Source organism: Lygodium microphyllum, chromosome 2, assembly GCF_053477565.2.
Source record: "Lygodium microphyllum isolate KBCC chromosome 2, Lygodium_microphyllum_v1.1.10, whole genome shotgun sequence".
Classification (NCBI taxonomy): domain Eukaryota; kingdom Viridiplantae; phylum Streptophyta; class Polypodiopsida; order Schizaeales; family Lygodiaceae; genus Lygodium; species Lygodium microphyllum.
The window spans coordinates 54,619,056-54,637,069 of record NC_141136.1 but is presented as its reverse complement, the minus strand read 5'-3'; the positions used below and the strand labels follow the sequence as shown (position 1 = coordinate 54,637,069).

General features: G+C 41.2%; 1 protein-coding gene across 1 annotated transcript in view; it reads right to left on the bottom strand.

The window, feature by feature from the left end:
• Window positions 1-285: 285 nt before the first annotated feature.
• Window positions 286-18,014, bottom strand: part of LOC148039753 (ABC transporter A family member 11-like) — a 104,980-nt gene continuing 87,251 nt past the window's right edge. Inside the window, exons 16-18 of the mRNA XM_087693616.1 lie at window positions 1,362-1,518; window positions 1,190-1,278; window positions 286-1,034 (exon numbers count right to left, since the gene is read on the bottom strand). Of these exons, the coding sequence (XP_087549742.1) occupies window positions 1,196-1,278; window positions 1,362-1,518 (240 nt within the window). The 3' untranslated portion in view covers window positions 286-1,034; window positions 1,190-1,195. The remainder of the gene's footprint in view (window positions 1,035-1,189; window positions 1,279-1,361; window positions 1,519-18,014) is intronic.

Genomic DNA, 18,014 nt, shown 5'->3' with positions numbered 1-18,014 from the left:
GTCAATGTCATCATTGAACTTCTTGTTCACTTTCTTATTCATTCAGTGATCTCAACTGATCTCCTTTTACTTAACAGTAATCACATGTTACTTCATATTCCAACATTTCGGGAGATCTTGTTCACATGATATTCCATTACTCTTTGTTTAACCCTCTCAGGATCTTTACCCAGGTTGGGTCTCAATCATCACCATGCAAACCAGATGATTCGAGTCTTTGCTAGCATAACTTTAAACAGAAAAATCAGAACTGTGTTTGTATTTAAACTCTTTCTAAACAAACTGTAAGATCAAGAAACTATGATTCAATTCCTTACGTGATCTCAGGTTATTTCCTCAATCACACTAGCTTTCAATGCTTGCACAAAAATTGGCATTGTCCTTAGAAGCAAATGATATAATCTGTGGTTTTGCATTTGATCATAATCTCAGATCAGAATCTTCTGTTCTGCATTCTGATTATAATCTCAGATCAGAAGCTTCTGTTCTGCCTTTTAGATATCTGTCACAATTCTTCTCCACTAATCATCTCTTCATTTGTGATTACTCCTCATGGCTGTCTCAATGTTTGGAGCTGTTTACTAAATGACAAACTTTCTTCCTGTGAGGCCCTTTAGTCTCACTTGGCATTTGGCAGGTATGCAGTTCACCTCTTGTCGTGCCTGCTGTCTGCTAAATGGTGAAGGTTCTTCCCCTGAGGCCCTTTAGTGTCATTTGGTATTTGGAATGTGTGCAGTTTACAGCTGTTGTGCCTGCTGTCTGCTAGATGATGAAGTTTCCTCCTGAGGCCCTTTAGTGTCACTTGGCATTTGGCATGTGTGTCTAGTTCACAGCTGTTGTGCCTTACTGAGATGGCTCAGTAATGTTTCTGCAACATGCTACTTGCTCCATGAGTATATTGCTTTTGACATCACATCATAACTAATAATTACGTTCTGTTAGACACAATCGACTAAAAGAGTGTAAGGTTGTGCAAAATTCCATTTGTGTTTTGATCCAACAGCACTAATTAGGTTGTCATGCACATTTATTTTCTGCAATGACCACATCAAAAGTTAGTCGTAGGAGCCTGCAGGTGCACCCCAAGCAAATAATGCACAAAAAGCCCTCTATGTATGATGCTTTTGTGAATTATGGTACAATGAATGCTACTTGACAAAGTGCTCTACAAAAGAAGGTAAGAAGTAACCATGGCTCACAGCTGCACCCGCATCATGGCTCTATAGCCCAGCCAGCAGTTCTTGGCCGCAAGCTTTGTGTACCATTTTCGTCCATTGTCTGGTTTTTGGCATTGTCATTTCTGTTGTTTGAGCTTGAGCTTAATTCAGAGCTTGAGTGCAAGAAAACATCTTTGTTTGTACCCTCAGTTTTGTCTCCAGAAGGTATAGGTTCTGACTGCTCTATCAAGCATAGTCTTCCTGTTTCATCTTGTTGCCAATTCAACTTGACAATCAACCCATTTGGATTTTCATTAGTTTGTGTTCCTGGAATTGTGACACATGGAGCACCAACAGGAACCTGCAACAAAATATATACAGCACACGAAACAACAAGTATCAACCATGATTAAAAAGATCTGGCAGCAAATCCACAAGAAAAGATGTATCATGACTAATCAGTTCAAGATTGTTAAGCTGCAGTAGACCCTGTTATAGCTATGAACGTGTCCTTTTATTCTATAAAAAGGTTATAGATGCTTCTAAGATTGACCAGTGCTAGGTAATGCAATACAGCAAACCATCAGATGTCAATTAAAGTGTAGCTGCAGGTTCTGATTATAGAGGCCTCTAGATTGACCAAAGGCAAGAAAAAAAGCCCCTCCCCTCCCTCCTCTCTATTCAAGGGACACCAAAAACAAAGATTTCATTGAATGGCCAGAGCACCCTCCAGGTCTCCAGACTTCATCTTCTGTCAAAAGATGGGTCCTACTATCCCTGGCCAAGCCTTATCACTATCCCACACAGAACTTTACTGCCCAAGGTAAATGGGATCCATGACAGAGGGCAACCATTTGCAGCTTGAGAGTATATCATCCACATATCAGGAGAATAACCTATGGAAACTTGCTAAACATTGCGTATGACAGATTTAATGCATGTATCACCTTTTTCAGTACTGACCTGCATGCCAGACTTGCTTAGTGGGTACAAATGTGTGTCAGCTTTTCCATTATTGATAGTCTAGTCAGTTCTTAGCATGGCACTACCCTAAACTTTCAACAGTAGCCAGGGTTATCCTTTTGAGATTTGTGCTGTTAAGGTGCAGGTTGCAGGTGGACAGGTCACTGACAGTGCATGGGTTACCTGCAAGCCTCAAAACGTGTACAACTAGCAAATCTTGAGTAAGCAATATCAACCACTTATTTGTTCAAATTCCAAGGATGGCAAGCCACAAGTATTTAATTATTTCAAGTTCAGAATAATTCTCTTGGCTACAGTCATGCAAAGTCTGATGATCATATGAATGGATCTCCCTTCCTTTTTTTTCTAATTATATTACTCCGAAGAATTTTACAGGAAGTAAATGTGCTCAACAGTCTAGCTAGAGCTGTTTGTAAATCAGAAATCACTTATATATACAAGCCTCTCAAGGTGGTTTGGGGGGATGGGGGATAGAAACCATGGAGGGGAAATGTAGCTCCCCCACAGGGCATGGTAGTCAAGAATGAACAGTACGATGTGGTACGGTACGATAAAAAACGATACAATAAGATACTGTATTAAGGGTACCAGAAGGTTTTTTAAAGCTACAGTACAACAAAAACTATGTTATTCTTTCCTAAAAGCTACTTAAAACCTTTTTGTTTTTTGGACAAAAAAAGGAAAAGTCGTTTGAATCTCAAATAATATAATCCCATGAGAGAATTCTATTTGTACAAGAAGCATTTAACTCATCCCAAACTGTGGATTGAACAGAAAAGAAGTATCCATTGATACCTACAGTATTGTACCTATGATACCGTACAATACGAACCCTTTCATATATAATACTAGAGCAACTATGCCCTAGGGCCACCCGTCTACATTGTGAAAAACAGACAATGGCCACCCCAAGTGTGAATGAACTGCCGTCGAAGCTTTTGTCAGTGCTGAGTCTCACCCTCAATTGATCCCAACAGTTCTAGAATGGATGACGGACAACCAAAGCTTTGCCAAAGTACCATACCATACATAGAGAGATCCTCACTACTAAAGATCATTTGGAAGCATGCCTTCTAGATGTGTGACCCTATGAGGCTCCCAATGATCTCCCAAACCTTTGATTGTGATGTTGTAGGCTCCAATACCTGGTAGCTAGGCAAAGCCTCTAGATTGACCACAACACATGATCCTGCCTCTGTTAGAGTGCAATGAATGCAGAAGCATATGGACAAGACTGAAACACAATGAACATGAGAGAAAAAGAGAGAGGAAAGAGACAGAAGAATGCAAAAATCTGCAATCAATGAATGCTGAAATGAAGAGGGCGGATATACAAGGGCTGTTGATGTATGTCCTTGAGCCGGATCTCTCCCACCAACACCTAGAAAACAAGTGAAGTGGGCAAGCTGCCACTGGAGTCTAAATAGGAGGAAATAACGCCATAAAATAATGCAGGTGACCAGCAAAACTGGTCAATCTGATCAACAACTTGCCGACTGCTGCACAAATGAATAAAACAATCAGCCATCTGTCCTCTAGCTACCACATGGCATAATCGCCTACTTGATAAAGTTCCTGTACATTGTGACTGCTGAAAATGCCCACCAGTTGATAGGAATAATGAATAATGCCCTCTGAGAGTACCTCCGAGAGAAGTGAATACACCAATAGTAACCTAAGAAATGCTAGTTAGGGGATGACTAATCTCTAATACCCCTCTCAAACCTTGGATGGGGCATAAGGCTCAGGGATTTGTAGTGCTGTTGGGGAAGGCAAGGAAGCGCCTTTGTAAACAAACCTGTGAGATTATCCTCTGTCTTGTAGTAAACTACATCAATGGTCTCATCCAATATCTTCTCTCGAATGAAATGGTATTGAATCTCAATGTGCTTTGACCTAGCATGAAACACTAGGTTCCGTGCCAAAGCAATGCAACTCTTTTTGTTGCAATGAAGTATCATAGGGATTGCTTGAGGGCAACCAAGCTCTTCTAGTAACCTCTGAAGCCACACTCTCTCACATGTGGTAGAAGATGCCACTCTATATTTCACCTCTGTGGAGGAAAGGGTAACAATGGGCTACTTCTTGCTACTCCATGAGATAACACTTGCACCCAAGGTAAAGCAATATTCTATCGTTGACCTCCATTGGTCAACATCTCTGGCTCAATTTGAATCCATCCAGTTTGTAAGAACCAAAGGCCAATCTCCAATACCTCCTGGATAATGAATACCAAGATCAGGGGTCCCCCTCAAGAACTGCAAAATCCGCATAGTAGCCTTCCAATGTACCATCTTGGGTTCACTCATGAATCCGGCCAACAAACCTATGGAAAAGCACAAATCACCGGAGTGTTGAAATGCCAAATCAAAGACCCAATCAATTGCCTGTAGCGGGTAGCATCCACTGCCAGGGAATTTGCATGGGCTCGTAGCCTTCCAGTTCGGATCCATAGGAGTAGAAATGGCCTTACATCCCTCCATCTCAAACGTGGCCAAAAGCTCTTACACATATCGTTGCTCGAAGATGAAAATCCCTCTTGGAGTCTAGTAAATCTCAAGGCCTAAAAAGAAATGAATAAGGTCCATGTCCGTCCTCTCGCTCACCTGATGTAGTGCCGCCTTAGTCTCCTTGACCTTCAGGGCATGGTTACCTATCAAAATAAGATAATCCACATAAAGCATGAACAACGGGTGCCCTCCAGTTGAGGTGTGGACATATAATTGGGGATCGCAACAGGAACTTCGATACCTCAACTTTCCGTGGAGGAATGACTCTACCTTCTTGTTTCAAGTACATGGAGTCTGTTTGAGGCTGTAAAGGGCCTTTTTCAACTTGTATACTTGTCCATATAATGAGGAAAAGCTAGAAGGTTGCTCAATATAGATCTCCTTCTTCAAATCACCATGTATGAAGGCAAACTTCACATCAAGCTGATAAACCGATCATCTCCTATGGTTAGCTAAGGCAAGAACAGCTCTAATGGTAGCCATCCGAGTCGTAGATGCAAAGATGTCATGGAAATCCACCCTTGGCTGCTGTGTGAAGCCCTTTGCAATAAGCGTGCCTTGTGCTTATCCAGAGTACCATCACTATGATGTTTGGTCTTGAAGACCCATTTTACACCAACTTCCTACGAATGGGCCAAGGCACAAGATCCCAAGTGCCATTCCGCTCAATAGCATCCAAAACCTCTAGAGACACCCGCTTCATTACGGTCATCTAATTGTACATTTCATCAAGCTCTAGCTATATCTCTTGAGCTATGGTCAAGTGCTCGATGTGAGCAATGATGGCTGGAGTGCAAGAGAGAGTGCAAGAGAGAAAGAGGAAAGAATATGCAAGCATTTAATTTGTCCCAATGTGCATGTATCTTCATCAACTTGGCTTGGAGGCATCACGAGCTATGGGAAAGTCTATAGCCTCAGTCATGAGCTTTGCCAAATCATAAGACTCCAAGATAGCAAACATAATTACACGCCATATGTGGTAATTCTTCCCATCAAGCTTTTGATCTAAAGGAAGAGCTAGAAACACAGGGATCTTATGATACATAATAGCCTGAAACTTTGCATTAATTTTGGTTGACATTGCAAATGGAATTACTTGCACAAAACCAAGGGCAACCCCCTTTGACTCCATGCATAGTGCCGGTGCCTACTAGGGCTTCCTCTACTTGTCCTCAAAGAGTTTCACCCTGCTGGAGGCAATGAAAACTCAAAATCTGTAGCAAAAGGCTGAAAATGCAGCCTTTTCTCCTCAATGAACTTCAAGGACTTGCAAAAAACAGCAACCTCACTCTCCATGCACAACCTATTCATTGCAGCCTCCAAAGGCTGAAAACTCAAATTTTTGTCGCGAAAAATCCTCCCAATCAGGTATGCTCACGATCAATCAACACTTCTATGCTGCTTTGATACCATCTTAGAGTGCAGAAAATGTGGAAGTGTACGGACAAGATTGAAAGACAATGAACACAAGAGAAAGGGAGAGAGAAAAGGGCATATATACAAGGGCTGTCAATGTATCTCTTGGAGCTGAATCTCTACTACCAACACCTAGAAAACAAGTGAAGTGAGTAGGCTGCCCCTAGAGTCTAAATAGGAGGAAATAATGCCATAAAATAATGCAAGCGGCCAACAAAATTGGCCAACTAGATCAACAACGTGCCGACTATTGCAGAAATGAATAAAATAATCAGCAATCTGTCCTCCAACTGCCACGTGGCATAATTGCTTGCCTGATAAAGTGTCTGTACATTGTGACTACTGAAAATGCCCACTAATTGACATGAATAATGAATAATGCCCTTCAAGAGAACTGATTGAACCAATAAGAACCACAGAAATGCTAGTCCAAGGGATGACTAATCTCTAACAGCCTCGATGATGGAGATTGCATCATGCATCTTTGCCTCATATAGTAAGTGGCGGCTTGGACTAACTCGTTGCTAGCAGAAGGCCCCCCATGAAATGTCACGAGGATGTGAAATTTTGAGATGCTTTAATCTTGCCGATAACATTTGATTAAGTTATTAATCAAATGTGCAAGGTTGTTTGGCACATGTGTTGCACATGGTAGATATCTCATGTTAACAAGCCAAGGATCGTGAGGATGCAGTGGGTGTAAAAGGCAAAAGTTGTGTTAAGTTATGCCAATTGGATATTAATGGTCAATTGGTGCCAGTTTTGACCCTAGGACAATTTTAAAATGTAACATTCATGGCCCTTGCTAAGAATTGAACCCCAAGAGTCTTTGCATGGAAAAGGGTAAATGTACTTTAGCTAGTTTGGAGCCTGAGAGATAGAAAGAAAGGGGTGTTGGTTTAATTTTCTGAAGAAAACACATCCATTGGAGGCTAGGACAGTAGACAGGAGCCATTTTGGAGCTGGTGACAGCAGGAAGACCTTCATCAGCAGCAAGCCACAACATTCTAGAGGCTCCAGGCAGCAAGCAACAACATTAAATGTTGATTGAAGCAAGCTATAGGCAATTTAGGGATTTTCCTGCATGGAAACTTTGAATTTTCTCTCTCTTTGGCATTCTCTAAACTATTCCAGCCCATTCTTAGGAGATCTCAACATTTCTCAGCCATTTGGAGTAGATCTCACCCATATTTGATAGACAGCAAATGGATTTTTGTTGTAAACCCTAAAATTAGGGTTTAGCAACCATCTTGGGATGTGTGCCAATAGGAGAAGGCATTGTATACTGAAATCAACACATGCAAATTGTTATATTGTTAGGGATTTCAGATACCCAGTCATCTATTGTAACTTTGGGCCAGTATTTAGCCAGTTGATGGGGTCTGGTTAGAGCAAGTCTTGGGTGAAAATCAAGGGGCAAAATGCCTAATTGTTTGTTGGTTATTAAAATAGAAAAGGGCTTTTGGATTAACTAAGGAGATTGAGGAATCTCGACAATCCATTGGCAATTGAGGTTAAAGAGATACAAAAAGGGATGCCGGTTTTGGGGCCAATAGGGTGTCCAATGTCCAAGATTATTGAGGTAAATTATGCATTTCAATTTATATTTACTTGCTAATTGCTATAATTAAGTGCTTGATTAGGGAGATTACCACCCTTTCCAAAAAGAAAGGTTGGTTTCATGGTTTCACTCTTGGGATATCACTCAATCCCTTGATTTGGTGGGCCCAAGGCACTTGATTGCAAGCCAAGGATTTGTGCTAATGCTGATTTTTGCTCTCAATTGAGTAATTACAGCAATATGTCTTCATACAGTGAGATGGAATTAAGTAGTGACAATGCCTTTTAGTACGGACATTCACATGGGAAAGAAGGAGATGCAATGCCTCATCTTGGACAAGGCTTAACCCATGGACAACAAGCTGAAAATATTGCTATTGGGCAAGATGCATAAAGTGAAGAGAAATTTGATGACTAGTTTAGAAATTGGATAATAACAGCAACAAATCTCTTTGCTGATTTGGCAAAGGATCCTCAATTTACCCAAATTTTGAATGCTTCAAAGAAGGATAGCAAGGGCAAGAAGAAGAAGGTATCTTCCACACCTTGGGGATAGCAAGGTGTATCAAAGGTAATGCTAAATCCTTCACTTGAAGCTCCCAAAGATGCTAATGAAGCAAAACTTGGTATCCACGAGGCCAGGAATGCAAATGTGAAACCATCATGGAAGTGCCAATCCAATGGATGTTGAATTGCCGAGCATGTCTACTATGATGGGGCAGCTAAGATACTTTGGTGGTAGTATGATTTTTCATGCTATTATTGGACATGGACTGCGTACAAGAATGTATGGCATAAATGCCTATGGTATGTAGTAGCCAATGCATGGTATGCCAGGCCCAATGTATTCAGGTATTGCTAGAAATGTGCAAAACCCTATGTATGGCAGCATTGGCTTGACACCTAGGGCACAAAGTAGCATGTTTCGTAATGCATTTGGATCCCTGAATGTTTATGCGGCTCAATGAATGAGTGCCGGTCATGCAAATGCTCCGTTTGGTGTTGGTTTTGACGTAAATTCAGCAAATGTACCCTTTTTGCAACGGTCACTATATGACAACTTGACACCCAAAGGAGCAACAAAAGACTATGATGATGGTGGAAAAGCAATGAAGTTTGAATCCTTCAGTGGTGCACAAGATAGATTGAAAGCTTTGATTTTCATTCAATAGTTTGATGTAGCCTATTCAAGGGGAAACTTCATCAAGTCCTCAAAGATTCGAAAGGCATACACTTTCTTGAAGGAAAATGCATTGCAATGGTGGTACACTCTTTTGATACAAGGTAGAGCATTGTCAACATGGATACAATTCAAGAAAATATTTACATCGAATTGGTTGACAAGTACCTTTGAGGTGGACATCATGATAGCTTGGAATAAGCTAGATGCGAAGGAATGCAAGAAACTAGAGCAATACAATAAGAAGTTTTGGTATATATTGCTGCCCGCTACTTCTTATCGCCTCATACCCCTCCATAAGCAAGTGGAAAAATATGTTTGTGGACTACCCAAAGGAATAAAGGATTTTTGTATTAAATCCACCATCTCTAGCATGTCTTAACTCATAGAGACTGCTACAACAACAGATGCTTTGCTACGTGGAAAGGATTCAAGAATCTTAGAGAGTGGGGAGAAGTTGAATAAAAAGTTGTTTATGGCTAATAAAAGGGGAAGATCTGAAAATCAGCTTGAAAAGAGGCTAAAACAACAAAGAAAGGGCTCGAAAATATTGGCACAATATACGAAATTGATGGCTGCAAATAAATGCTTTATTTGTCAACAAGAGGGTCACATTGCAAGGGATTGTCTCAATAGGCACCAAGTTGGAAAATCAAAAAATTAGGGAGATTCTAAGGGAAAGAAGCCCAAAACATCAATGGGATTGGTGCTTGATGTTGTTAGTGATTAGCCCAACGATGATGCTATTGAGTTGTGCAGAGCATTAGAGACTAGCACACATTGTTATTCTTTGATAATGATGCACGAGCCAACTTCATCTCTGTAGACATAGCAGCCCGTCTAGGTATTAGTGAAATTAGCCTTCCTCCTCAGATAGGGTGGTAAATAACTTGACTAAATACTAATTATAGCAAGCATAAAATTCACGTAAACTGAAAATGCACACTTTAGCACTTTAATCTTGGACATTGGATACCTTGTTGAATCTAAAACTAGTGCCCCTTGCGGTATTTCTTTATCTTATATTGGAAATGGAAGGAGTATAACTGAGATCCTCTAATCTTCTCCACTAATCTAAGTGCCTCTTGTTGTCAAAATTGAAACCAATTTATCCCTTGGCTTGCTTGGGGATTGGCCTTCATCCTGCTCCTTGAAAGACAAATTTAGCCCCTCATCAAATATTGGCTCATTGACCTCTTGAACTTTTCCAAAATTCCTCAATTTTACTTGGCAGAATTCAAGTTCTAGGTCCTTAATTCTAAGCACACATCTTGAGATGGCTGTCAAATCCTAATTTTTGTTGTAAATTAGGGTTTTCTTTGATGGCTCAAATTGCTAAAAAATGCTAAGATAACTTGAGAGATGACTGAGGGATGAGAGAGATTACTGTAGAGAGAAAAATTTCAGACTTCCGTTACGAGAAACGTTGAAAAGTCACTGTTGCTTGCTCAAACAACCATGAAAGTTATCACCTACAGCTTAGGACCACCAGAAAGATTGTTGCTCGCTCATGTATGCTATCATCTACATTAGAAGGATCTTGGGCTATTGTCACCTGCTCGTAGAGGACTCTAAACTACTATCACATACTATAGAATTGATCCTTGGTGATTGCAAATCACATCAACCACCTCTCCTTGCTCTCTAATAGGCTCCTCTCTCACAATGGCTAAAATGGTTTCGACTAGCCCCTTAAAACGTTTTTCCCACTTACATGGGCAAGTTTTGCTAAGTAATAGGCTTCTAATCCCATTTTTCAGCATCTTAGCTTATTAAATTAATTTAATAATTATTCTAATGTTTAAAAATCAATTTCACTAGTCAATAATTAAATTTGCTAGGCTAATTTGTCTTCCAAGTATCCCTGAGTAGTTATTGACTCTTAGACTCACATTAATTAATTAATTAATACCCAGTCTCTAATATCACCGCTAATATTAGTGGCCAATAAATTGGTCTAGGCCCAAATCTGACACTGAATACTACCTAGTATTTATCAGACATAACTTATTATACATTTTACCTTTGATACCTGTTGTATCCTTAGGGTCCTCGGCTTGTTACCATGGAATAACTGCCATGTACATCACATGTACTAAACAACCTTGCAAATTTGATTAATAATTTAATCAAATGTTATTAGCAAGATTAAAGCATCTCAAAATTTCAGGTCTTTGTGATAAACATTCCCCTTGAAATCCCTAAAGGGAGAAGCTTGAGTGAGAGCACAAGTAGAAGCAATGGAGGAGTGAACTATGGTGGATGGAGCAACAGAGCAAGAGAGAGACTCAAGATGTGAGAACTCCAACAGTCACAATGTGTGACCAGCCTTCCCTTATTCAAATGTTATTAAAAGAATAAAAAATAAAGTGATAGTGATGGGTGTCCCCTACCTAGAATGTAGAGGTAAACGGACCCGTGTGACTGGTCTTTCCTTATTCAAATGTCACTAAAAGAACAAAAAATAAAGTGACATTGATGGGTGTCCACTATCTAGAATGTACAGGTGAAAGGACCGGTCACTTGCAATGTATAGGTATGTAGATACTATTAGTGTAATAATACACAGGTAACATAGACACATGTGCCTTTTTCCCTAACAACCTCCCACGTAAAGGTGAATATATCTCTCGTGAGGAGAGAACAAAAAAAAGTAACAAAGTACAAATGTATATAAAGTACAACAGAATAAGGAAAGACATCATCTCATCCAACGCCCATCAACTTTCTAAGGAAGGCAAAATGTTCCACTGAGGTACTTTTAGTGAGCAGCTTCTCGTGAGGAGAGAATAAAAAAAAGTAACAAAGTACAAATGTATATAAAGTACAACAGAATAAGGAAAGACATCATCTCATCCAATGCCCATCAACTTTCTAAGGAAGGCAAAATGCTCCACTGAGGTACTTTTAGTGAGCAGCTTTGTAAGATTTTGGTTAGTTGAGATCTTGATAAGCTCAATGGACTTGTCCTCAACATCCTCTCTGATAAAGTGGTAATATATCTCAATGTGCTTTGTCTTCGCACTATGGAAGATCCAATTCTTGGCCAATTGAATAGCACTCATAAAATCCGAATATAGTCTAGAGACCACATCGGAAGACCGAATTCTTGGCCAACTGAATAGCACTCATAAAATCTGAATACAGTCTAGAGACCACATCAATAATACCAAGGTTTACCTCCAGATAGCCTAACTAGAGATCCTCCTTGCAAGCCTTAGTGGATGCAACATACTTTACTACTGTAGTGGATAGGGGCATGCATTTCTGCACCTTGGACATCCAAAAAAACCACCTCCAGCAAATGTGAAGACATAGCCAAAGGTGGACTTCCTACTGTCTACATGTCTTGTATAATTAGAGTCAGTGTATCCCACGACTCTTGTATCTTGAACACTATAACATGTGCACATATCTATAGTGCCCTTAAGGCACCACATGATACCCTTCAGGACATCCCAATGTCTCCTACCAGGTGTAGCCATATAGTGTGTCACACCATTGTAAATGCTATGACAAGAGGACGAGTAGCTATCATGGCATATATCAAATTGCCCACTTTGGATGGATAAGGGATCTTGGCTATCTCGGCCTTTTTCTCATTAGACTGCTGACAATAGATTGCAGACAATTGGCTCGACTAACCTTCACATGAGGAGATAAAGAACAGCCAAGAGGCTTAACATATTGTATGTGAAAGTGCTCAAGGACCTTCTGGATGCACTCCTTTTGTAACAAGTAAAGGAGTCCCTTAGAGCGATCACTCATGATGCACATTCCAAGAATATATGAGACTTGTCCCTTGTCCTTCATCTCAAAGCTCTTCTTGAGCTGACCTTTCAAGGCATTTGGCTCATCATGAGTACTTCCAATAAGTAGCATATCATCGATATAGAGTATCAAAATCATAAGGCTTGCCATCACGAGCCTTCCTTGTGTATAAACACAGATCCATATCACTACAGGTATATTCCTATGAATGCATGAAAGCATCAAACTTATGGTATCATTCCCTAGGTGTCTGCTTAAGGCTATAAAGGCTCTTTCTCAACTTGCACACTAGGTGTCCCTACCTTTTCCTCAAAGCCCTTAGGCTACTGCGTATAAATCTCATCATGTAGTCTCCATGTAAAAAAGTTATCTTGACATCCATCTGATAGAGATCTAGATCTAGTTGCCCCTTAGTAACCAATCTGGCCTTACAGATTGGCTTGGGATCTAAGGGTACTTTTTAACTTGTATACTTGCATGGAAAAGCACACTTTCCACTAGACAAAGGAACCAAATCCAACATATGATTTTTCTGCAGTGAGTCATACTACATGGCCCTCTTCCAAGAGTGACTATCATCTTTGTGCATGGCCTCATCATAGGTAAGAGGTTCACCGTCTATCACTATAACATAATCTCATCATGTAGTCCCCATGTAAAAAAGTTGTCTTGACATCCATCTGATAGAGATCTAGATCTAGTTGCACAACCAAAGCCGATACCAAGCGTAGAGAAAACTTCATCAAAGTCAACACCATGCTCCTGCTTAAAACCCTTAGTAACCAATCTGGCCTTACAGACTGGCTTGGGATCTAAGGGTACTTTTCAACTTGTATATTTGCATGGCAAAGTACACTTTCCACTAGACAAAGGAACCAAATCCAATATATGATTTTTTTGCAGTGAGTCATACTGCATGACCCTCTTCCAAGAGTGATTATCATCTCTGTGCATGGCCTCATCATAGGTAAGAGACTCACCGTCTATCACTATAACATAATCCATAGAGGGCCTGTATTCCTATAACCAAGAAAGATGTATTTCATGGACTTTGGATCCAACTTATTGCACTTGTCCTTGGGAACATGACAGAAAGCTTTACAACCAGAGACACGCAAATGAGTATATAATGAAGGTTTTTCAAACCGCACCTCCTTTGCAACGTGATAGTCAAGAGCAATGCATGGGGATCAATTAATCAAGTGTACTGCAATAGTATCAGTCTTAGTCCAAAAATGTTGTGGTAAGCTTGCTTGGCTAAGCATACTATGAACTCGCTCTTGAATTGTTCTATTCATGTGCTTAGCCATACCATTTTGGGGCGGGGTATACAAGGGGGCCAACTCACACTTAATACCTCTCTCATCACAAAAATTCTCAAAGGCTTTAGATACATACTTATCCCCATTGTCAGATTGTAGACATTTCAGTCTATATCCAAATTGGTTCTCAACAAAAGCAAGCCAACACTAAAATGTAGCCAAGACTCCCCATTTTTGCTTTATGGGGTATGCCCAAGCCTTATGCGAGTAATCATCAATGAAAGTAACAAAATACTTTGTACCACCTAACGACTTGCACGGTAGAGTATCACAAACATCAGAATGAACAAGAGCTAGAGGCTTACCCATGCGCGTAATATCAAACTTATGCGAACTACGGGTCTGTTTACCATAAAGACAATGATCACAAGAATCAAAACACTTATAATCAAGGAGCAGAAGATACTGTAGACGGATAAGTATTTTCATTTCCTTTAATGATATGTGCCCAAGGCAATGATGCCATAACGATATGTGTGGTATTGTAGCCACTACCAAAACATGGTCGATAGTGTCAGATGGGAGAGGATCGAGGTGCAGCTGAAGTGCAGTAGACAGTGTGAGAGTGAGAGACAGAGTTGAGCACGACACCCAATGCAATAGTACTGAATAGAGTGTAAACAGAAAGTACAAATGATAACCCTTATACCTTAGGGTTATAAGGGGCTGTTCACATCCGAACACAGTAAGTGCCCGTAAGTGTGCACCACAAGCACATACAAAATAGTACACATAATCTGGGGGAAAAAACCTCTCCTACCGAGAGTAAAAAGTGCCCCAGTGTCCTAGTGATCACCCGCACACTCCCATATGAGCGTAGGCGTAAGTAAGGCGTGTGAGATACCCAACAAACCCCCCTGGAGTGAAGAGTGATCAAGTGTACAAGGATCATCCGCCACCAAAGGGCGTCAAATTCAAAGCATCGCGAAATGCTTCAAATTTGTCTCGTGGAAGAGCTTTGGTGAAGATGTCTGCCACATTGCTGGTGGTAGGACAGTAGACAAGGCTGATATCACCTGCATGTAGCCTCTCTCTGACAAAGTGGTAGTGAATCTCTATGTGTTTCGTGCGAGCATGAAACACAGGGTTCCGTGCCACTGCAATGGCACTCTGACTGTCAGTATATAAAGGAGTAGGCTCCGTAACAGATACATCCAAATCAGCAAGTAAGCGTCTAAGCCATACGCACTCAACTGCAGTAGTGAAGGCTGCCTTGTACTCAGCTTCACATGACGACGTGGCAACAGTGGATTGTTTCTTGCTAAGCCAAGAAATGCATGACGAGCCAAGAAAGAAACAATTGCCACTAGTGGAGTGACGAGTATCAAAATCACCAGCCCAATCAGAGTCACTGTAAGCATGTAACTGCAGTGGTCCCCCCTTGGCATAAAGCAATCCAAGAGCTCTAGTACCCTGCAAGTAACGAAACACACGCTTCACAGCTTGCCAATGCGACATACGAGGCTGATGCATGTACCTGCTCAAAACTGAAACGGCAAACTGTATGTCTGGCCGAGTGTGGCATAGATAGATGAGACATCCCACTGCTGGAGCATAAGTATGGATATCAAACAAATCACTGTCATCATGTAATGACAGTTTGAGCCCAGGTTCCATGGGTGTACAAACTGGCTTGCAATCCTGTAAGCCAAACTTCTCAAGAAGTTGCCCAATGTACCTTGACTGACATAATCCAATGCCTCTAGCATCATGTACAAACTGGATGCCCAAGTAATAGTGCAAAATACCCAAGTCAGACATGTCAAAAGTTTGCTGTAAATTATTTTTGAATGCTGAAATCTGATCAGCACGTGTTCCAGTGAGCAAAAGGTCGTCTACATATAGACACAAAATCAGCATGGATCCCCCCTCTTTATGTACATAAAGGGTAGACTCAGATGGGCTGTTTACAAACCCCTGACTAAGCAAGAAGGCATCTATCTTTGCGTACCAAGCTCGTGGAGCTTGTTTCAAACCATATAGAGCTTTTTTCAGCTTGCATACTAAATTTTCTGAGCCTTCAACTGCAAAACCAATGGGCTGCTGTACATACACTTCTTCCTGAAGTTCCCCATGTAAGAATGCAGTCTTTATATCCAGCTGATGCACTTGCCAACCAAAATGTGCAGCCAAGGCAATCATTGACCGAATGGTCGTCATACGGGAGGTAGGAGCAAAGGTCTCCTCATAGTCAATGCCCTTTTTCTGTGCGTAGCCTTTAGCTACCAGCCGTGCCTTGTACTTATCTATGGATCCATCTGCATTCCTTTTTAATTTGTAGACCCATTTCGTACCAATGGCACGCTTGCCAACTGGCAAAGACACCAAATCCCAAGTATGATTCTTATGAATAGAATCCAATTCAGCTTGCATGGCTGCCATCCAATGCACACTATGTCGTGCATCCTCAAAACATTCAGGCTCCTCATTATCATGAGTACATGCTGCCATAACAAACTCCATGGAATGTGCTGAATCATGCAGTCGAGTTTGCCTTCGAGTACGACCAGCCAAGGGTGTTTCCAAATGACTATCTCTCATAGTCTGCGTGTACCATCTAGGCACCTGTCTTGCTTCCTGACTGTGTACAAGTTCCTGCTGAATTTCAGTTTCAGCAATGTGCTGATTTACTGCATGTTCCATAGGAGCAGCTGGCTGAACATTAGGTTCATTTGCTGAAGTACCAGCTGAATCACCAAATGTGATGGGCAGCAGCCCTTCAAAGACATCACGGGCAGCCTGATATGTATCAAAACCAGCCAAGGATAATTCTGATTTTTCATCAAATACAACATCCCTGCTGACAAAAACCTTCTTGGTCACGGGATCATAGAGTCTGTAGCCTTTGCTTTCGCTGCTATATCCCATAAAGATGCATTTTACAGCCTTGTTGTCCAACTTCTTTCGAAGTACCTGTGGAATATGGGCATATGCAAGACACCCAAAAGTACGGAAGTGGCCAACAGAAGGTTTGCGGCTGTGCCAAGCCTCAAAAGGTGTGACGGTTTTCAAGGCCTTGGTAGGACATCTGTTCAAAATGTGGCAAGCGCACATGACGGCTTCCATCCAAAAACTATGAGGCAAACTCTTTGCCTTCAGCATACATCTGGCCATCTCCATGAGTGACCGATTTTTCCTCTCTGCTACCCCATTCTGCTGTGGAGTATATGCAGTAGTGTACTGATGGATAATGCCCTTCTGCTGCAAATAAGAATTCAGCATAGAGGACATGTATTCCCCCCCTCGGTCCGAACGGAGAGTCTTAATCTTGCAACCAGACTGAGTTTCCACAAGTGCACTGAAAGCCAAAAATGCATCATACACTTCTGACTTCTTTTTCAAGCAATAGACCCAGCACAAACGTGTAAAGTCATCAATAAATGTTACAAAATAGTAACAACCACCCAATGACTGTGTCTGCATGGGCCCACAAACATCCGAATGCACAAGCTGCAATCTGGCTGTTGCTCTAAAAGCAACATCACGGGGAAAAGAGAAACGATGCATTTTCCCCAAAATGCAACCCTCGCATAAATGCTCAGGAGGTCTCTCCAAGAGAGGTAATCCATCCAACATCTGAGTACGCTGTAATAGCATCAAGCTGCCATAGTTTACATGCCCCAAACGAGCATGCCATAACTCTGCCTCTAACATAGCAGGAGTAAGAGTGGATGTCAAATATGCAGACTAATCTACCGAAAGAGCATCCAACTCATATAACCCATGACACAAAGAACCTGTCAAGACCAATGTCATGTGTTCCTTGTCACGGACCATGCAACGGTCATCATCAAAGGTGACCTGCAAACCACAACGTGCCATAGAAGAAATGGAAAGCAGATTCTTCTTAATGCCAGGCACATACAAAGCATCCTGTAGGCGGAGAATCGAGCCATCAATGGCTGTAAGCTGAATCTCCCCAATACCACGAACAGGGTATGATGCATTATTAGCACACTGAACAGACTTCCCAACGGGAGGTGCACCAAGAGAAGCAAACAAATCTCTACGAGATGTGATATGCCGTGAAGCACCACTGTCAAAGAACCAAGTGTCAGCATCTTCTGTAGAGCTAAATGCTCTATCAGCCCAAGAGACATCATAACTGCAAGTG